The sequence below is a fragment of the Herpailurus yagouaroundi genome, unplaced genomic scaffold (assembly GCF_014898765.1).
Source record: "Herpailurus yagouaroundi ecotype Mexico unplaced genomic scaffold, PumYag 197, whole genome shotgun sequence".
Classification (NCBI taxonomy): domain Eukaryota; kingdom Metazoa; phylum Chordata; class Mammalia; order Carnivora; family Felidae; genus Herpailurus; species Herpailurus yagouaroundi.
This window is the reverse complement of record NW_024412428.1, coordinates 11,287,292-11,313,952: the sequence shown is the minus strand read 5'-3', so window position 1 is coordinate 11,313,952 and position 26,661 is coordinate 11,287,292. Positions and strand designations below refer to the sequence as shown.

The 26,661-nt window shown below is 34.4% G+C and overlaps 1 protein-coding gene across 1 annotated transcript in view; it reads right to left on the bottom strand.

Moving 5' to 3' along the window:
- PDS5B (PDS5 cohesin associated factor B) overlaps nt 1–26,661 on the bottom strand; it is a 127,882-nt gene that overhangs the window by 42,617 nt on the left and 58,604 nt on the right. Inside the window, 5 exon segments of the mRNA XM_040448165.1 lie at nt 5,513–5,671; nt 8,279–8,362; nt 8,364–8,403; nt 21,625–21,785; nt 24,593–24,698. Coding sequence (XP_040304099.1) covers nt 5,513–5,671; nt 8,279–8,362; nt 8,364–8,403; nt 21,625–21,785; nt 24,593–24,698 — 550 coding nt within the window.

Below are 26,661 nucleotides of genomic sequence, written 5' to 3'. Positions count from 1 at the left end.
CAAAAATTTAAGAAACCTTATCCCGGGAAATTGAAGACTAAGACATATACCATCTTCGTGAAATAGAAAGCTCAGATTATAAATCCATGTTCACTGAATGAGAATGAATGTTAAAATGATGATGAATAAAATTTATAACTCAACATAATGCCTATCAAAATTCCAGCCAGTTAGGGTGAAGTACAGGGAGAACTGACAAGCTGATTCTAAAATTTAGATAGAAATGCAAAAGGCTAACAATAGCCAAAACAATCTTGAAAAAGCTACTGATGACAATAAGGAAGCAGCAGTAGTAGCAGCAGCAACAGCAGCAATTGTCATTAAAGACATTTGGAGGACTTATGTTACTAGATATCAAAACTTGTCAAAGCAATCTTGAGAAAGAACAACAAAACTGGAAGCACCATGCTCCTTGATTTCAAGCTATACTAAGCTATAGTAATCAAAACAGCATGGTACTGGCATGAAAACAGACAAAGAGATCAACAGGATAGAGAGCCCAGATGTAAACCTGTGTGTGTGTGTGTGTGTGTGTGTGTGTGTGTGTGTGTGTGCGCGCGCGCTTCTAGTACAGTCACACAATCTATGACACAGGACACAAGAATATACAATGGGAAAAGGACAGTCTCTTCAATAAAGAGTGTTGGGAAAACTGGACAGCTACATGCTATCTTACGCCACATATAAAAACAAATTCAAAAGGGAAAAAGTTTAAATAAAAGACCTGAAATCATAAAACTCCTAGAAAACACAGGCAGTAAGCTCTTTGACATTTGTCTCAGCAGTAACTTTTTGCAAGAGTCTCCCCAGGCAAGGGGAACAAACACTAAAATAAACAAACGGGACTATACCAAACTAAATATCTTTTGCACAGCAAAAGAAATTACCAACAAAAAGAAAAGGCAACCTACTGAATGGGAGAAGATACTTGCAAATCATACAACAGATAAGGGGCTAATATCCAAAATATATAAAGAATTTACACAACTTAGTATCAAAAACACAACCCAATTAAATAATGGGCAGAGGAGTTGAATAGATAATATCTCCAAAGAAAACAGAGGACACATGAGAAGATGCTCAGTGTCCCTAATCATCAACGAAATGCAAATCAAAACCAGAATGAGATATAACCTCGCATTTATCAGACTGGCTAATATAATATCAAAGATACATGGAATAGAATGATAGTTGACAAAGGAAGGGGTAGGTGGGCAAAATGGCTGAATGGGGTCAAAGGCACAAACTTACAGTTATAAAATAAATAAGTCATGGAATGTGATGTACAGCCTGGTAACTACAGTTAGTAATGCCATATAGTGTATATTTGATAAGTTGCCAAGATCTTAAAAGTTCCCACGGGGGGAAAAATGTAACTGTGTGGGATGGATATTAACTAGGCTTTTTGTGGTGATCATTTCGAAGTATATAAAATACTGAATCATTACACTGCACACATCTAAATAATGTTACATATCAATTATATCTCAATTAAAAAATTAAAGGACAACTTAAAAGACAACCTACAAAATGGGAGAAAATATTTGCAAACCATGGATCTGACAAGAGAATTGTGTCTAGAAAGTATAAAGAACTTTCACTACTCAACACAGAGCCCTAAAAAAAATGGGCAAAAGACACGTATAGTCTTTGCTCCAAAAGATACACAAATGGCTAATAAGTGCATCAAAAGAGGCTCAATATCATTAGAGAAATGCAAATCAAAACCACAGTGAGATGCCACTTCACACCCGTTAGGATGGCTATAATCAAATTAACAGAAAATAGGAAGTTGGCGAGGATGTGGAGAAAACTGGAAGTTTCATACAGTGCTGGCGGGAAGGTAAATTGGTGTAGCCTCTGTGGAAAATAGTTTGTCAGTTTCTCAAAAAGCTAAACACTGGGGCACCGAGGTGGCTCAGTCAATTGAGAGCCCAACTCTTTATTTCAGCACAGGTCATGATCTCAGGGTTATAGGATGGAGCCTGGTGTCAGGCTCTGCACTGAGCATGGGTCTGCCAAAGATTCTCATTTTCTCTTTCTCTTTCTCTCTTCCCCCTTTGCCTCTCTCCTCATCTTGAGCACTCTCTAAAGTAAAAAAGTTAAACACAGAATCACCATATAATCTAGCAAAGGTATATACCTAGGAAAATACCCAAAGAACTAAACACAGGTACTCAAACAAATACCCAGCCATAAAATTCATAGCAGCACTTTTCATAATATTCAAAAGGTGGGAATAACCCAAATGTCCATCACTGAATAAATGGATAAACAAATTGTGATAAATACATACAGCAGAATATTATTCAGCCATAAAATGGAATGAAGTACTGATGTATGCTACAACATGAACCTCAAAAAGATTATGCTAAGTGACAGAAGAAAAACACAAGAAGTCACATATTGCAGGATTCCATTTATAGGAAATATTCACAACAGTTAAATCCATTAAGACAGACCGGAGACTGGTGGTTGCCCAGGGCTGGGGAAATGTGGTGTGACTGCTTAATGAAAATGATGTGGAACTAGACAGAAGTGGCGGTGACACAAAATTGTCAATGTACTAAATAAAATGTGACTGAATTGTATACTTTAAACAGCTAATTTTACATTATGTGAATTTCATCTCAATTTTTTTTTTAAATGCAGCAAGGAAGACAGTCTTTTCAATAAATGTGAGTTGAGTCAGATGGAAATAAAGAAAATGAATCTGGATAGTAATCATATACCATATATAAAAATCAATCCCAAGTAGACTTCAGAGTGTAATGTGTAAGTTAAATAAATAAAGCTTCTAGAGCAACACTGTCTAACAGAACTTTGAAATGGCAGAAATGTTCTGGGCTGTTCGACACTAGCAGTATGTGGCTAGTAAGCACTTGAAATGTGTGACTAGATTTACAATTATATTTAGTTTAAACTTAAATTTATATAGCTACATGTGGCTAGAAGCTTGTATATTACCATTGTTCTAGAAAATAATACAGGGAATATGTTCACAACCTTGGAGTAGACAAAAAAGACAAGTACTAAAAAGAAAATAATAAAATGAGTTCTGTTAAAATTAAGAACTTCTGCTCATCAAAAAACACCATTAAGGGGGCGCCTGGGTGGCTCAGTTGGTTAAGCGTCCGACTTCGGCTCAGGTCATGATCTCACGGTCCGTGAGTTTGAGCCCCGCGTTGGGCTCTGTGCTGACAGCTTGGAGCCTGGAGCCTGCTTCGGATTCTGTGTCTCCCTCTCTCTCTGACCCTCCCCCATTCATGCTCTCTGTCTCAAAAATATATGAACATTAAAAAAAAAAAATTTTTTTTTTAATTTAAAAAAAAAAAAACACCATTAAGAGAGTGAAAGGCATGTTACAAAGTGGGAAAAGAGATTTGCTAACCATATTGCCAACAAGATACATGAGGAAATCTTACAAATGAATATAAGAGACTGATAATTTAATAGAAAAATGTGGAAGATGCTTGAGCAGACACTTCACGAAAGAGGAGAACCAAAATGTCAATACAAATATGAAAATGTGCCTAAGGGCATATCATTCATTACACTTCATAAAATGACTAAAATGCTGAAGACTGCCATATCTAGTACAGTCAAGGAAATGGTACAACTAGAACCCTCATTCAGCATATATAAGAATATTAGTTGGTATAATCATTTTGAAAACAATTTGGCAAAAAAAGAAAGAAAGAAAAATAATTTGGCAAATTTTACTAAAACAACTTATACATACTTATACTCTAAGATACAGCAACTAAAAAAGAAATTCATACATAAGTGCACAAAATGATATGTAAAAGAGTATTTGTAATAGCGGTATGCATTTAACACCAGAAGTAACTTAGATGTTTAGCAACAGAGCAGATACATGGCATACACAAACAATGGAATACTATACAGCAACAAACATGAACAAACCATTGCTATATACACCAGGATGGATTCATCTAACAAATGTAATACTGAGTTAAGAAAAAGTCAGACATAAAAAATTTACTCTACATAATTCCATTTATAAACGTTCAAAAACAGGTAAAACTAATCTTTGGTGTTAGAAGTCAGGATTATGGTTATCTTCTGGGAGAAGGGAAGGTTAATAACAAGAAAAAGACACAGGGGCTTTGGGAGTCTGGTAAATTTCTACTTCTTTGCCTGGATTGTCAGCTGGTCAAAAATGCTAACTTTGTGAAACCTTAATGAACCACACCCTTAAAAAGTATGCACTTTTATCTCAACAAAATTTCTGCATTAAAGAAAACAAAACAAAGTAAGGATATCAAACTTGAAACACATGATTAGCATACATAACCGAAAGAACATATGAAATACTGTACTTAGGGAGAAGAAAAGTGAGAGACATAGCTGAAGAACACAGCCAGGGACAATGGTAATTAACACAGGCCTTTGGTCTCCAAATTACAGGGCTCTGGTCAACTAAAGTTAAATAGCCACAAATCATTAGAGATCTAATACATACAATTATCTTGACTATTATCTCCCAAAACTATTTTTCCATAATAAATCAGTTTAAAAGTATTAATAGTATATTAAAGTATATTAATAGAAGATAATGATGAATATGAAACATGTAAGTAATATAGCTACACACTGCAAGGTTTATAACTATATTTTAAGAGGAGAAACTTTATCTTATACTTCTTTTAATTCTCCAAAGAACCTAGTACAGTGCTGAGCACACAGCAGCCACAAAACTGGTTACATAAGTGTCTGCACATGCATGTTTATATGTGTGTGTATACATAAATATGCACACACATGCATAAAATGCCACATGACTATAAGGAGTCAATTCTCCCAGACTCAAACATGCCCTACCCCAAATACTCACAAACTGAAGACAGACAAAATCACTTAGTTCTTTCCTAATGTTTTCTCCTAGTGCTCTTAATTCTCTACTGTATGGAGGGAAAGAAACAACTATTGTCATGACAACCATAATGTGACCTAGCTTGTCAGTCTTCACATTTTTAAAAATAGATATCATTATAAAAATTAACCCACTGTATGGGGCGCCTGGGTGGCGCAGTCGGTTAAGCGTCCGACTTCAGCCAGGTCACGATCTCGCGGTCCGTGAGTTCGAGCCCCGCGTCAGGCTCTGGGCTGATGGCTCAGAGCCTGGAGCCTGTTTCCGATTCTGTGTCTCCCTCTCTCTCTGCCCCTCCCCCGTTCATGCTCTGTCTCTCTCTGTCCCAAAAATAAATAAACGTTGAAAAAAAAAAATTAAAAAAAAAAAAAATTAACCCACTGTAAAGCTGAAAGAAAATCAAATGATATTTTGTATTTATCAAGGAATGTATTGCAGGTTACATGCATATGCTCAACTAAAGACATGTTTCAATGCCTCTAGTTCTACTGGAGATAACAGCATGTTAAAAAGATAGGAAAACCTCAAAGAAAGCAGCCAAATGGAAGTGTTATTTACAACATTTCACTTTTAGAAGATAACAATGTGAGGAACACAGGTCTAAAAAATATAAATTACCCGATCATTCATGAGAAGATCTTTCACAATGAAAGTAGCTACTAAAGACTTCAAAGGAGCAGCAAACTGATCAGGTGCAAGGAGAGCGATATGCCCAATGGTAACCAATGGTGTTATGAGATGTTCCAGGTTGCTTGGATCTAGGCTCTTATGCAGAGGCTGAAAATGAGAAAAGGAAAACATATTCAACTCTATAAATATGTAAATAAACTTCACATATTTCATGCTCAAATCAAAAAAAAAACTATAGAAGCTTCAATACATATACATGATGTAAGTAGTAGCTCAAGCTTATATTTAAATTATAGGTTATTTATATCTAAAAGGCATCACATTTAATTATTTTCAGTTTTGCCCAAGTCATATTTTAGAAATAGGTAAAAAAAATTTCAGCATGGGAGAATCATATTATGTATTGTATATTTTATGATCACATAGATGAATATGTTAGAGACTGGCAGTGTTCACCAATATCCACTTCTGTTCTACTTCCTGCATGGCGACACATGCAGCTTCTTCTGCAGTTAGATGAGAATATGTGAAAAAGCACTGGTTATTAACAGACTGGAGGTAAAAGTGAGGTATGCAATCCCCGCACTGAAGCAAGTATGAGAAATGTATCTTCTCCATATTCTCTCTTTACTCACTGACAGGCTTACTACCAAGGTTCCAGCGGGACTAAAAAGAGAAGCCATTTGTCAAAAAAAGTCTGTGTGTCTAAACTGTTGATTAGAATGCAATCCAAACACCCAACTGGACATTTTTTCAGGAGCAAGAGATAAACTTTATTATACAGAGTCACATGCATTTTTGTGCATTTTTATACCATCAACTATTAAGTGCCACAACTAAGAGAATTATTTTTATTATTCTGATAGAAAACTCAAACATTAATACATATTTTGCCATGACAAAAGAATGAGACTCCTCGTACACCCATGTAGGATAATACCTAAAATGTTTTGTTACAATTTTAAAATAGGGAAATCCCAAGAGTGACTATAGTAGACTATCACTAGCATAAGCAGAGAGGGAAAGGGACAAAATCTATGTTGTGATTTTGTGTGTGTTATGTGTGCGTGTGTGTGTATTATGTGTATTATGAATAAATACTCTTGAGAAAAGTGTATTAGAAACTGGTAACACTGGTTACCTCTGGGAATGAGAAGTGGGTAGCTGGGGATACGGGGCTGAGATGGAGGAGAAAACTTATTATTTTACTACTTACTATTTGGATTTGTTTTGTATCTTTTGATTTGTAAACAAGTAAATAGATTATTACAATTTTCAGTGACACTTTTAATAAAGAGTTGATGCTGTCCTCCCATGCTGAACACCAAGAATTCTAGGCTTGAAAAACAATATTAAACTGTTCTTCCCCTAAAATATCGGGTCAATATAAGGTTTCATTTGGCCAAAAGTATATTTAAATGAGTTTACTTCTCGCTATTCTTGATGACTTCCCTCAATACTTCCATTGTACACCAAAATGCCAGATTCTTTGTATTATAAATGAAAATCTGATCATGCGGGTTTTTCAATAATGAGTGTGACAATTTTACAAAATAAGGTAATAAAATCATTTCTAAGAAAGCAAAATTAATAGACCCTGGATTAACAGTAATCTCATAAAGGCCAGATACCTCTATGAAACCTTTTCTCAGAAGGTAGCCAACCTATACATTATAGCAGAAGGATTACAGGTTAGGTTATGGTAAAGATAAAATAAAATATCAGAGAAAAAAATAAATAAAATACCAGATATATAATATCAAAATGAAAATAAAAGTACATAACAAATTCAAGTTATTATTAACGTTATCTTGCTCTTTATCACCATTGAAAGGAATAGAAAGGAGACTAATCAAGAAAAACAAAAGCTTTCTAAATCAACATGAATTCATTAAAGTCATTCTCATATATAAAAACAGACTACAAAAAATGCCTCCACCCCAAAAGGCACAAAATTAAAAATAAGTTATTTGCTATATACAGCAAAGACAATGTTTGATAAAGACAACTACTTTTCTTCCTTGTTCAGGTCTTTAGCATTATACATGAAGATTTGAAAAGGTTACCATAAATGTTTCAAAACAGGGATAACAAGTCAAAGTTTTTATGGTGAAGTAGCTTCAGCATACTTTCCAAACTGCTTTGATTTCATTCAAGGTTCCTGCACTATGTAAAAATGCTAAATATATAGTAAGAATACTAAAGACAGCCCCAGATTAGAGTAGATTAAAATAAAATGCAATGCTTAGAAAGGGAAATAGTAATTTCTATTTAATAAAATAGAAAAAATAATATGAAATATGTATTTAAAAAACAATTTAATCTGTATAAAATTAGGTCAGTGATTATCTAAGTATAAATCTATTTGTACTTTATATTACCAATTAGAATTGACAAAACTCCACAAACTTCAGCAGTATCTCGTAAACAGAACTCTAATTTTTAAACCTATAAACTGACAGAATAATCATTACTGATTATCACTAAGTATGATTTTATATATAGTTACTTATTAATGAAAAAGCTACCGAAAATTACGATATAATTGTTTGATTTCTGAATTTTAGTACTAAACATCTAAATAATCAGATATTTTCATATTTTAACCACTCACCAATATTGATTATACTGATTCAAATCCTGAAAACATACTATAAAATGATGCATCTCCAAATGTGAACATTCTATAAAATCATTAATATGTGTTTTTTAACTATAATATATGAAACAAAAAAATTTTTTTTTTCTCTTTACCTCAAATATCTGTGCAAACTGGGTCTCTTTACTAGAAAATATCGCATGGATACAATGAATGGCGTATTTGGCTTGACGGGGGGGGTCCTTTTTTAGATTTGTGATGTAAAACAGGAAGCAAAGCTCTAAAGAAAACAAAAAATGAAATTAAAGAAAAACAGTAAACCAGAAAAATCAGCAAGACTCCACTAGATACTTTACCATTTGTATTTTTTAAGTAATGTTTTGTAAGAACAAAAAAATCTACTTGAACTCATTTTTAACTGTCTCTAATTCTGCTTTATAAACATCTATATTAAAAATACAGTCCAAATACAAGAGTTTTTTTCTTTTTACTTAACAATTCTAAATACAAACATGGATGGCAACCCATTTCTTCTTAATGTCATTCCCATTAGCTTCTTCTCTTTTATTCTCACAGCTATCACTCCCGCTAAATTGTTGCCACCTTATACAACATATAAGACCACTGTAATGGGACCTAAACTTTTTCAAGTCCCTTTCTTCTTCTGATTCATTTTTCATTTTATACCAGGACAACCTACATAACGGGAAATCGGATTATAAAACCTATACAAACTAAGTATTTACTATGTGCTGGGCACTATTAAAAGTCCCAAAATGCTTGCCTTCATGCTACCAGCATATTTTGGACAAGACAAACAATAATACATAAATTAGCAAAATATGTGTTACGTCAAGTTGGGATAACTTCTGTGGAGGCAAAAAAGGAAAAGAAAGAAGACAGGATAGGGAGTGGGGAGAGGTGTGTGAGTATTATAATTTGAAAGAGGGTGGTTACAGAAGACCCTGCAGATAAAGTAACATTTCAGCAGAGTTCTGGAGTAAGTCATGTAGCTGGAAGAAGGTTCAGGCATCACATCATTACACAACACAAAAACTTAGAAAGAATAATGAATAAAGCAAGATCTCTTAGCTCAACTATTCAAACATCTCACAGTGAAAGCAACTTCTGAATCTACCTCCTTGCTCAATACCAACCCAGGGCCCAAATACTAAGAACTCATAGATACAATAATTCATCAACAGTAATAGAGTATCACAAAAGACACCAACAGTAAAATATAATAAAAAGACAAGTGATAAATTGAGGGGAAATTCTACATTTTGTTTCACAAAGGGTTAATATCCTTAATGTAAGGATCGTCTACAAATATAGAATGAAATGACAAGCAATATCATGGACAAATGGGCTGGACGTAAAATAAAGTTTTTCAAAAGTAGACATACAGGGGCACCTGGGTGGCTCAGTAGTTAAGCATCTGACTTCAGGTCAGATCATGATCTGAGAGAGTTCGAACCACGCATCTCAGAGCCTAGAGCCTGCCTTGGATTCTGTGTCTCCCTCTCTCGGTCCCTCCCCAACTCACGTGTGTGTTCTCTCTCTCTCTGTCTCTGTCTCTCTCTCCCTCCCAAAAATAAATATTAAAATAAGTAGATATTTATGTGTGATAGAGATGTGTGAAAAGACGTTTACTTTCACTCATTTACAAACAATTAAAAACATACCAATTAAAAGTTCACATGATGAGGGCATATCTGAAATGGGATTCTCTCCTACTTTAAACAAGCAGAAAACAGATAAACATGTTAAAGGTTTTGGACACAGGACAACAGGCAGCATATGACTGTAATCCCTAAAAGATGGAAAATAAACTACAAGAGGCCTACATCTATCCTCACTTGCTGCCTGCAGGGCTCCAGACTGCCATGTAAGGAGAGGTAACCCAGTAAGAATCTGGCGGTAGCATGGAGTTGAGGGAGACCGAGATGGGAGTTGAAGCAGCTGTAATTTCTAGGGCACAGTTCCACAGAGGAGTGAGCTACAAAGACAGCAAGAAAGCTTGAATTCTGGAGATCCACAGAGGGGTGTCGCAAGTCACTGACTGAATAATAATCAGTGCCATGCATGAGGAAGAAAAAACCTACCTGAGACCAGGAAAAGAACACTGGAAAGCAAGAAGCCAAGAAAGTCCCTAATGCACCCGGGGCTGCTAGTAATTCAGGTCTCCACCAGCCACAGTGGAAAGACCTTGTAATACATAACGAGGAAAACAAATTCATCAATAGAAATAGTCCCAGAAATGGCACAGGGGACAAAATTAGCAAAGACATAAACAGCTGTTATCAAGATGCTCCATATGCCCAAGAAAACATGAACATGAGGACAGAAATGAAACACATAAAGAAGACCCAAATGCAACTACTATGAAAAATACAAAACCTGTAATGAAAAATATACCAATAGGATCAAAAGTAGATTATCTGTTACAGAAGAAAACATCAGTGAACTTGAAGACACAGCAATAGCAACTATGCAAAATAAAACCAGAGGGAAACAAGGACAGGAAAAAAAAAAAGAACAGAGCATCAGTGACCTGTAAGACAGTATCAAGTAGTCAAAAATACATGCAACTGGAGTCCTAGAAAACAAAGAGGTGAGGAGGGGTGAACAGAAAAAAATATCTGAAGAGATAGTTGCCACAATTTTTCCAAATCTGATGGGAAAAAGACCCATAGTCCCCCAAATCTCAATAAGCTGCAAGGAGAAGAAGCATAAAGTAAATCATTCCAAGACATGCCATTATCAATTTGGTAAAAACAGTGATAAAGAAAAGAAATCCTAAAAATAGTCTGAAAAAAAATACACATTACATATGCAAAAACAATATATACAGAGGAATACTTTTCATCAAAAACTATGCAATCCAGAAAATAATGCAGTGACATCTTTTAGGTACTAAATGAAAATAAACTGCCAATCTAAAATTCTACTGAGAAAAAATACCTTTCAAGAATGAAGGCAAAATAAAGATTTTTTTCAGAGAAAGAAAAGCTGAGATAATGAATTACAAGCAGAACTATATGATAAGAAATAAAGTTATTCTAGAAGAAAAATGATACCAGATGAAAATACAGATATCTAAAAAAATGAAGAGTGACAGAAATGGTAAATGTGTGTGTACCAATAAATCTACCACTGTTAATCCAAGACTTATCAAACTGTTTAGAGCAAAAATATCAACACACTGTAGAATTTATAACATATTCAGAAACAAAATATGCCAACAAAAGCTTAGAGGGGGAAGGCATGGAGATATACTGTTGCAAAGCTTTTATAATATACATTAAGTGATATAATTTTATTTGAATGTAGATTATCTCCAGTAGTGAAGATAACAAAACAAAACAAACGAGCAAAGGAAGAAAAGAGAGCGACAAACCAAGAAACAAGAAACAGACTCCTAACTATAGAGAACAAACTGATGGGTTAAATAAGGTGACAGGGATTAAGGAGTGCACTTGTGGTGATGAGCACTGTTGCATGGAGGTGCTGAAGCAGTATACTGCACACTTGAAACTAACATTACACTGTATGTTAACTGGAATTTAAATACTTTAAAAAACAATTAAAAATAAAATAAATACTCAGTTAATCCCAAGGAGGGCAGAAATAGAGGGAAAGGAGAACAGAGAAAAGACAAAACAAAAATAAAGATGGCAGCTTAAATCTAACTATATCAATAATTACACTAACCATAATGGTCTAAATATTCCAACCAAAAGACAGTTTGTCAAACTGGATTAAAACAACCAAAACCAAAACAAACCAACAAAAATGTAACTAAACAAAGACTAACCTGTAGGCTATTTAAAAGAAACTCATTTTAAATTTTTTTTTTTTTCCAACGTTTATTTATTTTTGGGACAGAGAGAGACAGAGCATGAACGGGGGAGGGGCAGAGAGAGAGGGAGACACAGAATCAGAAACAGGCTCCAGGCTCTGAGCCATCAGCCCAGAGCCTGACGCGGGGCTCGAACTCACGGACCGCGAGATCGTGACCTGGATGAAGTCGGACGCTTAACCGACTGCGCCACCCAGGCGCCCCAAGAAACTCATTTTAAATATCAAGTCCCACAAAGATTTAAAGTTAAAAAAAAAAAAGGCAAACAACATGACTTGCAAACACTGATACAAAAAAAAAGTAGAAAGTAGAAGTGGTTATGCTACTCTCAGACAATCAATAACTGCAGAACAAGGACGATGACCAGGAAAAAGAGACACAATCATAACAACACAGACTTGACAAGGCTGTGGGGAATCAGGTACATTTGTATACTGCTGGTGAGAATGCAAAACGTTATAGCCACCATGGAGGGAATGTAGCAAAATCTAGCAAAATTATATATGCATTTACTCTGATAAAAAGCACAAGTAACTACTTAAATATGGAATAACTATCAGTATGTATCAAAAGACAAAAGCAAGGTGGAGGAAAGTGTACACAGTGTACTTTATCCTTTATCTGCCAAAGGGGGTATATGAACACACATACATATACACACTGAAACACACCCAGACAGACATGCATAGAGGACTTTTTTTTTTCCAAGTTTATCTAAAGGTAAAAAGGAATAGGTAGACAGATGAGAAACTGAAGCTAGACTTCTTGGAATATATTTTGCTTTCAGAACTCTCTTCAAAACCAGTGAACATTTCATATAACTTAAAAATTAAATTAAATTTTAGGAGCTCCTTGCTGGCTCAATCAGTAAAGCATACAACTCAGGGTTGTGAGTTCGAGCCCTACATTGGACATGAAGCCTACTTAAAATTAAAAGATATTTTTTAAATTTTATTTTAAAAGAGCAAACTTAAAAAAAAAATAAAACAAACAGGAGCACCTGGGTGGCTCAGTCAGTTAAGCGTCCAACTTTTGCTCAGGTCACAATCTTACCTTCAGTTTGAGTCCTGCATCAGGCTCTGTGCTGAAAGCTCCGAGCCTGGGGCCTGCTTCTGAATCTATGTCTCCCTCTCTCTCTGCCTTGTCCCACCCCTCACTCTTTCTCTCTCTCAAAAATAAACATTAAAAAAAGTAATAAAATAAAGCAAATGAACAAAAGTATGTATCCATTTGGTGGCGTAACTACACAAAAATGAATCATTTTAAGTAACTGTGAAATAGAGAAATTTGACTGTAAATCCCTAATGTGATACATACCTTAAAGATAACAAGTCAACAAACTTAACTCTTTTTAGGAGTAACATTGGTAGTGCTACTGCCATTTCTGAGACTGTTAGGTATTTAATATGGCATAATTCAAATGAGTTAATGTGTAATACCATGATTTTATCATCCTGTGTTATCTAAGTTGGGGAAAAAGAGATACAAATGTAAAATTGAAGAGATTCTGTAAAAATACTGTAGCCCTGAGTTAGAACTGGAATAATCAATATAAACTCACAATGCATTTTATCTTCCAGAAAGACTTTTTTTTTTTTTTTGCTATGTCCGCTGAATTGTCTTAAAAAATGACCCACACACTAGACATTAGTACCCACAAGACTCACATTATGATCATCTTAATAACATTCCCATTAAAAAGAACCAGGGCTCTTTAGAGAAATGACTGATTTCAGGTGTGGGACATGTAGAAGATGGGCCTGGAACAAATTGTCACATCAGAATTGTTAAGAAACTACAGAGATTAGTGGAGCTGTTCAAAGGGACTCAAAGGTCAACTTAAATAGGCTCCCGGATATAGATGGGGCAATATGAGCATCAGTGACAAATTGTCAACTTGTCAAATATGTGTAAATTCATGGGTTTATAACGGTTATTTTAAAAAGACAACAACAGTTAATTCGTCATATTTGAAGGAGGCTAGTAAAATCACTATTTTGAACACCGTTCAATAACTTAAAAAAAACGAAGCATTTAACCTGCCTTTCCTGAACAGATGTAACATGGGAACCAGAGAATAGATGAGAAGTTCCTCTTTACGAAAGTATTCAGCTAGTAACTGAAGAAGGAATGACAGAACATCACCTCTGATCACTAAGCAACAACCGACAGAGGGGCATACCACCATCTATAAAGTGGTCCTCTGACAACAAAAAAGTTGACTGGAATCCAATCAGGCCTCTGGATTTAACTATAACCTTACAGAAAATATAAGAAACCCATTAAAATATGCCAAAGGCATACAATTAGCAAAAATCGGTCTATGTGAAACTCTGCAAGAGAAACCTGGTTTATCAAACACAAAGAAAGAAATGAGGCACTTTAATAAATGCATCTACAAATAGCATTATGGATCTTGATTTGAAAAAAGTTACTATTTTTGAGAAAATTAATTGGATATTAACATTAAGCAACTAATGTCACCTATGTTTGTGAGAAAGGTATTATGTTTATTTTTAAGAGCTCTTATCTCTTAGAGATACTTAGATGTATAGATAAAATGATATATTTAGTCTGGGGTTTGCTTTCAGATATAAGGGGAACAGGGGAAGTAGAATTATAAATTACAGTAAAGTGGCTGTAAGTTATTCACATATAAGCCAGTTGTTGGATACATAGGAGTTTACTGTAATAGTCTATCTACTTCTCTATATGTCTGAAAATTTCAGGAGTAAAATGTTTCAGAGTCTCACCAAACTATCCTTTTAGTCTATGGTTTGAAGTTCTTTATGAAATGAAAAATTATTACTTTCTGGTAACTTCAGTAACTAAACTCCCCAGATAAGACCCATCATATCATAGATCAGACTTTCCAATACCAACATCCATAAATACCTTTTCTTAGTAATCAAGAGAAAATTACATGTCACATAGAAGTAAAAAAGCAATTTGGGTTGGAATTTTTGAAGACAGAATGAGAAATTTTAAGCTCATCCAATGTTTTGCATATTCATTTAAACAGGAAACAGAAAAAAATAAACAGAACAGAAATAAATCAAAACAAAGAAAAAAAAACTTTCAAGAATTCTGAACTACTAGGCAGTCTTAGAAGTCAGTGAAATGTAAATGAAACAACTATCTTCTGATGCTTTTTCTAAGTTCCCGTTAAAAGAAATGCTTTACTCCCTTGTTAAATTGATTTTCTTCTTTCCAATTCAAGGGTTTTTTTTCTCCCGATAATAATCACACATGCAGAAAATGCAAAAACTGAAAAATACGTTAATACCACTAAAAAAAAAAAAAAAAAAAAAAAAAACTCAAAAATCTACTACTCTGAAATGATTACTGCTAACATTTGGTTAACAATTCTAAAATTTCTCTACACATACATACACATATTTAAGTAAACCAGGGTACAAACTACATAGTATTTGGAAACATTTTTTCACCAATAATGCTGTAGAGAACTTCCTATATCAAGTACTGCTAAACACTAATTTTAATGCTCATATATATCTTTAGCAGATAGATATTATACCACAACTAGCCTAACCAATCCCCTACTGATGAACATTTAGATGTTTTGGTTTTTCTTTTTTAGTCTTAACAACAAAAGCACCAACATCCTTATTCTAGTTATTTATGCACTGTTTCTGAGCTTTAAGATTTAAGCCTACCCTATAATCTGCTCTGAGACCCTGGTGCTATAAATCAGAAATTGTATTTCCTAGATTCCTTCAAGAGTTGCCTTCCTGTTGGATTCTTCCAATAAGAGACACTATAGCTTCTTCAGGCATCTTGTGCAGTAGCTCTGCCATACCCACTCCCACTGTGACAGCTGGTTGGCTGTGCCAATACTGACAGGGCTCTTCCATCCAATGGGCAGTCCTGAACACCACTTGTCAGCCAGCCAGCCCTAGGGGTCATAGCTGCTTCCAGCAGTTCATAGTCCTTGGGTTACCAAAACAACCTGCTCTTTCATCCTTCAAACATCTGTATTAATTAATGTACGTTTAAAATACCTTGTGTGGTTTCTGTTCCTCTGACTCAACCCTGACCCATAGTATCATTAGGTAGGTATCTTTTCTAATGATCTCTGAAATAAGTTCCTGAAAATAACACTGCAGAGTTGGAAGACTACAAGCACACATTTTAAGTTGGTATGTATTACCACATTACCAACCCAGAAAAGCTGAATCATTTATAATTCAGTCAAGAGACATCACTGGAATGCTAGCTAATCCTGGTGTTAATTTGTTTTTGCCTCAATTACTATTAGTAGGCATAAATGTCTTTTCTTGATTTGAGGGGCTAGAAGGCTTTCCTGTTTGTGAATTTCCTGTTCATTCCCTTTGCCAGTATTCTACTGTGAAACCTGTTTGTTATATTTTTAAGAGTCTTTATACGGTACAGATATTAACCTTTTCAAAGTTATACATACTGAAAATAGTTTCCAAGCATACCATTTGTATTTCTAACTTACTTCATGATTTCTGCTTTTGTCTAAACGGTATTCTTCCTCACTAAAATATAAGGACAGAGTCTGTTCATCAACAAAACTTTATACACACTTCAGTACCTTATACACAGTAGAGTCTCTATAAATATTTTTCAACAAATGGATATTTAATAATATAATCCATCAGTATTTCATCTTATGATCTGGCATCAGTATCCCTTCACCCACAAAAAAAAAAAAAAAATGAAAAAAAAAAAAAAAAGGAATTACAAAACTGTTCTGGTTACCAGTACTTTTATTGATTCATTTTATACATTTAAAATTTTAGATAAATCTTTAACTCATTTCAAATATATGTAACATCAAGATAAGCAGTTTACATTGATTTTTCTTTTCAAAACAGCTTGCCAATAATTTACTGGGCAATCTAACTTTTCCTAATTTTTTTGTTAAATATTATACTTCTCTACTCAGTATTATAAGGCTGCAAATTTCTTGTGTTACCCCTAGGTCTTCTGATTTTTATTCCTATAATATTCTCAAAATGGTTGTTAGTGTTATATGGGATTTTGGCTTATATTGGCTATCTTGGTTTTGGTAGTTTTTCAGTTGATTCACAGATTTTCCATGAAATACAATAACTCTCTCTCCTCCAACACTTGTACTTCTTAAATTTATTTTTTAATGTAATTATATTGGCTAATGCTTCTGAAACAATGTTAAATCATGGCAGAGATAGTGTATTTTCTTCATTTTGTTCCTAATTTTACTGCGAATGCTTCTGGTGTTTACTATATGATGACATCTATTTTTGGTCTGAGACACATTTATTATGTTATGAAGGCATTTAATCCTAATTTATTAGGTTTAATTAGAAATAGACTCCTTTAGCATTCTAATCCTTGTCACATCAATGTGACCTACTGTGTGCCTTTTCCCTTATACTCAATTATATCATAAATTGTAACATGAATATTAGGCCTATCAATACCAATCCTCTTTGTATTCCTGAAAGTAATCACATCTGACCATAATATATTTTTGTTTTCCTGTAGTCAACTCTCTTTTTTCTAAAATTTTACTTAAACTTTTTGCAGCAATATTAGTAAGCTCTGTTTGAAGTTTTCTTTTGAGGGAATATCTGTTAACTAGTTTTAGCACTCCTGCTGGTTATCTTGGCTTTACAAGTAATCTGAATGTTGTTTGGTTTCTTTTGTCATGCTCTAAACAACTTAAAAAAATTAGAATCCTTGGTTTCTTACAGATGTGAAATAATACTTTCTTTAACATGTAACTTTTACTGGCACGTTTTACTAGAGGATACTTTTCACCATTTTTTTATTATCATAGCCTAATTAGGTTTTTTCTTCTTCTTCGAGCCAATTTTATTTATTTACATTTTCCTTAAAAAAAAAAATCAGGTTTTCCAATATTTAAAACATAGATATAGGCACATCTAAAATTTAAACACTGAGGGGCGCCTGGGTGGCTCAGTCAGTTGGGTGTCCGACTTCGGCTCAGGTCATGATCTCGCAGTTTGTGAGTTCGAGCCCTATATCGGGCTCTGTGCTGCCAGCTCAGAGCCTGGAGCCTGCTTCACATTCTGTGTTCCCCTCTCTCTCTGCCTCTCCCTTGCTCACTCTCTGTCTCTCAATGATAAATAAATGTTAAAAAAAAAATTTTTAATTTAAACACTAAAAGTAAAATGAGAAAAAAACAAATCAGATACGTCAACAAAAACAAAAGGTAGAATTAGGAGCTCAAGCAAAACTGAATGCAAAGGGGAAGAGTATATACCTTGGTAGGCAGAGTTCATAATATAAAAGGGGTTATTAATACATTTCCTGAGTCTTTATATCCTAAAGAATATCCTTCATTTGTCCTTAAGCACAACTTGGCTACTTAGGAAATTCTTAGGTTATATTCTTTTTGTCCATGAAATCTCTCTAGTTGTTGAATCATTAACTTCAGAAATCTTAGGTGGTTGAAAGAAATAAGCGAGCCTCTTTATTTTTCCATTGTACATAACATACTTTCTTTTCTTTGCCCTTGATGTTTGTGAAATCACTTCTGTAATCCCTGAAAATTCAGTAAATTCCACCAGGATACTTTCCTAAAACAGGAGTCCTCTTGATATCCAGATTCAAGTAGCCAATCATTCTGAAAAAGTTTACTATTATTTTTTTTTATTATTATTTTCCATTTTCCATCACTCTGTTGTCTTCACCACAAAAACCACTTAGGGCTTTTCACTTTCTGCTATTAAAGAAATTTAACTGCCTTCATTTCTATGCCTACATTTCCACATTCTATGCAATCTCCTCAAGTTCCATTGCTAGCTTACCGATTACATTTTCAAAATTGCTTACTCTGCTCCTTGCTGCTTATACTAAATTATACTTTACAATGCAAGTATGTTCCTGTCTTCTTTACCATTGGTTCTGACACTTCCCTTTTTATATATTTGTTTTGTTTTCTTTTTTTCCAGGTATCATTTGCTGCTTAACTTTTTGGCAGTTTAGAATCACTTAAAATTTTCTTTTTTCCTAGAAAAATTCAATTCTTCCCAACAGTGATTATCAGCTTTCGAGTACTAAAATATGTGCATCGGTTTCATGTTTGTTAATTTATTTGTACTCTGTTAACTCACCTTTGAGCAACAGAAATTCTCTGGCTCTGCCATTTGAACAAAAAGGCAGGCAGCATCTCCCTGAAGACTGAACATCAGATGCCACTCTTAAAAAATTAACATCAAAGCTCCCAACTCCTTCATCAGCTGGCTAAGTAAGGAGCACGGAGAAGGGAGTGGGGACTAAAGGCAGCAAGTCTCTCATCTCCGTGGAATTTCTCTCCAAGTCTACTGAAACCTGCTAGTGACAAGAACTAGCTCCACCTGGACTATGACTATATTCCATGCTATAAGGGGACTCTTAGTTTGGGGACAACTGCCTACTCTGGAGGTAAGTCAGACTCCTGACAGACAGGAATCAGAACAGAAACCATAGCAACCATCATTTTTGTTTAGTGGCTGAACACACAATCTTTTATGTGTCTCTAAAGTTGGTAATAAGACGTTTGCTTCAAAATTCTCCTCTAAGCTTTACTTCACCTCTAAGCTTTGCTCCTCCTGCTAAGGAAAATAGGTCAGTCCAAAGAAAAACGGTGTGACCACGAAGTCTCTCCTTTAGTTCTAGGACAGCCGAAATTAGGCTCTCCTTATTTCTCTCAAAGCCTGCCCATACCTCAATCTCCTCCTTCTAAATTAACCAACGACAGAACACTTACTATCCATTCCCTTATATGCCTGATTCAGGAATATGGGTATCAACCATCAATGTTCTCACATTCAATTCGGTCTAAATAATCTAGGAGAAATTCTGTCCAATTCTACTTACGATTCATTTCTCTTGTGGTTCCTCTAAATTATTTTGGTGAATTCAAGGGAAGATGCTTTAATCAATACTCAGCTCTATCATTTTTCTTCAAAATCAACTCACCCAATTAATAATTTAAAACATAAAATCTGCATACATATTTTATCTCCTGGAAGACATATTATACTATGAGCTACTTCATCAAGAACAGTGTGTGCACACAGCAGGTATTCAATATCAGTTAATTCTCCTCATGAGAAACATGTGAAATATACTTAGCATATAAATCAAATAATCTTCAAGTTCCATATTAAAGCAGCATATGTTTTAAAATGACCTTTGCATGTTCTAAAATGTCTACCTTTCAACCTTGCTCTTATATAGTTCTCCCACAAATACATCAATGTTTAAGATATTAAAGATACTAGGAAAGATAGTCAAGAATGAAAATAAAAACCACTAGTGAATAAATCAAACTAAAACTTGCCCAAAACCCTAATTAAGAGAGGAACTGTGCCATTATGGATATGGTACCATAGGCATTCAGAGGCCTAAATTCAAATCTTCCCTCTGTACATTCTAGCTATATGATCTAAAACCATTTACCTCAAGTGAATAACAGATTTCTCATTTGGAAGATCAGGATAATTCCTACACTTTACTGAACTGTTACAAGGTTTAAATGAGATAATACAATAAGTGGGCATTCAGTAAGTGATACAGCATTATATGTACTGTGTGTGTGCATGTGTTTTTCCCCAAACTCTGATCTCTGATCTGTGTTGGAGAATCAGAGCACCATTCCAAAGGAATATTCATGCTCTCCATCCTCTTAAAAATTAAGAAGTCAATTCTAAACAATAAAGTTTCTTACTCCTGCCAAAAAGGATGGGATTATAAAATTCTGGTTATGTTTCAATTACCATGTGAACTAGAATTAAGTTCACATGAACAAAGAATAACAAAAAGTGTACCTGGGATTTTAAGAGCTACCTTTGTCTATTTTCTCTCTGAGGAAATAGGCCACAGGTAATTCTTCAACATGAAGAAGCATGCTACCCCAACCACAACTAATTAGACCAGCAGCTAAGCCAGAAGTAACGAGGCAGATGTAAAGCGAACCACCAATGTCTATGGCAAGATCAGGACCAACTGTCAGATACACCCTCCAGGAAGTGGGAGGAGAGATGCATACAGAGAAGTACGGGTCCATACAGAATGAAGACTCATCGTTTTGAGATATCACAGAATCTTGAATAATCAACCAGCATTAGAGATCCCAAGGATAACAGCACAATTTCCAATTCTTAGAAATACTGAAAACACACACAAAAGTACACTGCTATTAGGATGATTATTCCATGCTTCCCTACGTCAAATAAAGCAGTGCTTCTGAAAATTTTCAATTCAATGCCTTTAATCACAGAGGATAGTGAAGAGTCCTATGCACAGTCCTGCTGAAATTTCTTTGAAATTTCCCACTAGACCTTAAATTCATGTGAATTGTTTATTCTATGCCATGTCAGAGAATGTTTTACTAGAAAATTGTTTTCATTAAAATATTTACGCAAAATAGATGCTTGAGAAAGAAATGACATGTTTGCCCCACATTTTCATGAAATCATCCAAAATACCAACCAGTGCTATCCCCTCTGGAAATGAGAATCTAAACCGAACGATACCAACTTAATATAACTTAGACATGATTTCCTCAAAACTTACAAGATTCCAACTACTACATAAATCGAGAAACAGTAAATTATTTTTCTATTTTCCCGAGTATTTATCAGAATAAACTCAACTTACGATCTGATGTGTGGGAAATCCTCTTCAATTTTGCTTCCTGTGTTTTTAAAAATTTGGAGTGCAGCCTCTGCTACTTTTTCATCATCCATTTTCAGGCAAGCCAGGAGAGACTCAAATGTTTCAGCAGAATGAAATGAGATGGGATGTGTAAATGAGAGTACCTAAAAAAATGAGTCATAAAAATGGTCTGTAAACCCTTTTCATCTTTAAAATACAACTGGAAATACTCAAATCAAAGTAAATACAAAAATATTTATGCTAACAAGTATATGAGAACACAGTAAACTTTAAAACTTACTCAAATATGTAAAAGATATGTTCTTTAAATCACAGGATTTAAAGAAGTCCTTTCTTTCAAAATTAAATTACATGTTAATATAATTCTACTCAAAATAGTTTAGATTTTGGTTAATGTTTGACTTATTTATTTATTGAGAGACAGAGACAGAGACAGAGAGAGAGAGAGAGAGAGAACAAGCAGAGGAGAAGCAGAAGAGACAAGGAGAGAGAGGGAGAGAAAGGATCCTAAGCAGGCCCTGTGCTGTCAGCACAGAGCCCAACATGGGTCCTCATGATCTCATGAGATCATGACCTGAGCCAAGATCAAGAGTCGGATGCTTAACCAACTGAGCCACCCAGGTGCCCCTGATTTTTTTTTTGGAGGAGAATTAGAGAAGAGGGACAAGAAGAGAGAATCTACCAAAATAGCTCATTTTTCTAAACAGAGGGGATTAAAAGAGACTAGCTAGTAACATTTTTGAAAAAAGGTTATTCAGGGAAGGGGGTAAAACAGATAGTAAAAGGTATCATAACATTACAATTACCAAATCAACATGGTACTAATAGAAGAAACAAAACAGAAAACATAAAGCAATAAATAGTCCTAGCATATATAAGAACTTAGATTCTACAGAGAGAACAGAGAACGAAAATGAATGGGATTTTTAATAAACAGTCCGGATAAAACTGCATAGCTATTGGGAGAAAATCCAATTAGATCTTTCCCTCCAATACACACTTTCAAAATAAATTTCAGATGTTTATATTTCAGATTAAAGAACAGAATAAAAATTTTCTGAACAAGACAGGATTTTCAAGCTTAAAATAAACAAGTAGAATCAAATGTGGAAAGTAAAATCAAGCAAGTCATAGAAAAATATATTAAGCATAATGCCGTGTTTGTAAGATACGGAAACAAGCAAAATAAGTGATGTTAGAGATACATAAATAGAGATGATAGAACTATAAAGACAGTATGAGAATGAATAATGAAAAATGACCTCAAATTCAGAACAATTATATCTGGGGGATGTGAATCAGGGAAAAAACTACTCAGGGAAATTCAACAGTATTTTTTGTTTTTTAATGTTTATTTATTTTGAGAGTGTTTGTGTGTGCATGAGTGAGCGGGGAAGGGGTAGAGAGACAGGGAGAGACAGAATCCCAAGCAGGCTCTGTGCTGTCAGCGCAGAGCCCTCAGTGCAGAACCTGATGCGGGGCTTGATCCCACGAACCTGTGAGATCATGACCTGAGCTGAAATCAAGATCTGGACACTTAACCAACTGAGCCACCCAGGTGCCCCTCAACAGAATTGTTAATACTCTATTTGAGTTAGCATCCTATTTACTTTTCACTGTATTCACTTCATTACCAGACCTTATAACTTACATATAATAGATTACATTTTATTTTTTTATTTATAAAAAAGCAAAGGAAATAAAAAACTCCCATCAGTTTAAAAAGAACAAAAAATTGAGATGTCAGTAGAAAATGAACACAGGATAAAAAATAATGAATTCACCATAAGGAAAACACTAATGATTAACATATGGAAGTTATACCTCACTGCAATAATTACACAAATTAAAACATTATTTTTACTTATCAAATTAGCAAATCTCTTTAAAATTTACAATATTCCATGTTTGTGAAGATAAGTTAGGCACGTTCCTTCACTGCTGACGGAATTATATAGGAGTATGATTTTTCTGTGAAGGAATTCGACTAAATATATACACCAAAAATTTTTGAAACTGATCATTCTCTTTACATTTCAGGATTTTTTTTAAAAAAGGCATTTGCAAGAGATCTTAGACATATTTATCTTTGCAGTGATTATAAGAATAAAATTAGAAAAATCTAAATATCCAGAGAAACAGTTGGGAATACTATGACACCGCAAAAGTGAACTAATCACCATTTCAAAAAAAATAATGTTTCTTAATATGAGCCAGACACTATGCTAAGAAACTTACGTACATGGTTTAATTTAGTGTTCTGTGAGATAAGTGCTATCATTATCTCCATTACAGATAAGGAAGCGGAGGCAATGAACTTACCCAAACGCATCCATCAAATAAATAACAGCCATAAATCAGATATGGTTTTTGGCACTCTTAAAAACACTATCTTAAAAACCACTGAAAAAATGCTTGTAATTTAATGAGGGAAAATAGTCAAGATATAAAACTATACACTCAGTCTAATCTCAACTACATAAAGTGTGCATTGTTTTCAAGATTAAAAGGGAAACAAAAGAAATGTTTATGTATGATAGGCTTATGAAAGTTTTCTTCTTTATAATTTTATACTTTCTAAGTTGTCAACAATTAACTGGTATTTTTGTAATAAGTACAAGGCAGTAGCTTATTTTAACTAACAAAATAAAAGGTAAAATGAAGTTTTAGGAAGAATTTGGCTCCATCTTTGCTTCCTGATGACAACTTCTAAGTATAATTCACTATTTTAGTGTAGTAATACTAGGCTATATTATACAATTTAAACCTTAAAATATTTAGCTTACATGTTAGAGGAAATGAGGCATTTCTACATGACCTAAAATGATTGAGAAAATTTTACTTCAGGTTCCATAAACTTAAGAAGCAAGTCTGAAGCACACAAAACATATACTATACATATTAGGCAGTCACCTGATTAGGCTCTTCATTTCACCATATGCATACTTACCTTAAGCAGTTCAAGACCTGCCCTGATGGCCTGATCAGTTGGAACACCCTCGTCTTCATCATCTGCTGTTCCATCTATTGATTTGTTCACTTGCTTAATAAGAGCACTAAAGTATGAGGGAAAAAGACGGTCATATTTTCAAGTGGCCTTTAGTAGCAATGTCTAAGAAAAATAATCCTGAATATTTTCTATATAGACCATATCCAAACACATAAAAATCTGATATAGTTGTTTCCCAAACATTACTGCAAAACAAAAAAACTGTTACAGGTATTTTGAGGCACTTGTTTTCAAAACAGTATTTTCCCCTGTCCATTCAAATGAAGTCCAAATGTTATCTGATTTGCTGTTTATTAACGCTATCTGTATTTTTATTCTTGCATTTTCCATGGAAGATTTATGCCTAAACACATAAACAGATGTCTTCTAATTATCTAAAATTCATTATTGCTCCAGAAGTCCCACAATGTATATTGAAATAAAGGATAAACGGCAACATCAAGCACTTTCAAATATTACTTGCCAAAATATTGCCAAAAGCACTTGCCAAATATTACTATGTGTCAGTACTGTTGTTAAGAGCCAGAAACACACAGGCCTGTTCCTGAAAGGTGTAAAAATACCTAGATAATAGACCTATAATAAAACTTCATTAGAAATTAAAACAGATTATAAAGGAAACAAAATGCTTTGAATTTTCTTCTAAAAACAAGTTTGCTATTTTTTTTAATTTTTTTTAAACGTTTATTTATTATTGAGAGACAGTGAGAGATAGAGCATGAGCATGGGAGGGGCAGAGAGAGGAAGAGACATAGAATCCGCAGCAGGCTCCAGGCTCTAGGCTGTCAGCACAGAGACTGACAGAGGGCTTAAACCCACAAACTGCGAGACCATGACCTGAGCCGAAGTTGGATGCTTCATCGACTGAGCCACCCAGGCGCCCCTAAAAACAAGTTTGTTATTTTAAAATAAACATTTATAATGCAATGTCAATTATCTAAAATAATCACTCACACTATCAGGCATTCTTTTTAAAAAACCAAATAATATACACTAAGGGTAGAGACATAGTATGTATCAAAAGCAGGAAAATTCAACTATTCAATGTTCCTTAAAATGCTTAGTAGCTCTATATTTCTACAAAAATATTATGTACTCAAATTTAAGTTCAAGCTACGAGTCAAATTTATCTGTCCCCCTTCAGGGTCTCCTTAAAATTTATCACCTCTTAGTGGCTGATCTATTGATTAACTGTGTCTCATAGCTCCAACTATCCCGAATAAAACTATCTCAGGGGCCCCAAGGGTTTTTACCTAGACATCCCACAGGAATGAAAAATACCACCTATCCAAAATCAAATTCATTATTTTCTTCCATGATTAAGGGCATGAAGCTCTCAGTCTAGTGAAGGAAGGCCAAAAATAAGTAAACAAATACAGAGAAAATATAATCAGGGAACAACAAAGATTAGAAAGAAGGCAAAGACAAGAAGTGAAGTTCGTTACCCAGCATAGTCAGGAAAGGCATTTCTGAGCTAAGAACCAAAGAACAAGAGCCAGTCATATAAAACTCTGTGAGAAAAAGCACCAACCTCTTTGGAAAACCAAAGAGAATCAACTGAAAAACTATTAAAAAATACTGAGAGTTCAGTGACGTGACACTAACAAAACACAAAAAAATCAACAGTGCTTTTCTCTATCAGCCAAAGCCACCTATAAAATACAGACGGGGAAAATCTATTCACAACGACAAGTCAAAATACATAAAATAAAAAGTTATAAATGCACAGAATCTATGTGTAAACTCTAAAACTATATGAAGGGAGCACAGGGATTTGAATAAACCAAAACCAAAACAAGTCTTTTTATAAAATGGGAACACAATATTATACAAATGGCATTTTTCACTAAATCTACAAATGTATCAGGGCAACACAACTTGGTAAAGAAGATTCAACAGATTCATTCTATGGCTCAACTGGAAAAATCAATTAAGGTTTGGGAACAGCCAATTAATTTTAATGGGGGGAGGATGAAAGAACTTTCTCAACAAGATAAAAAGTATCATTA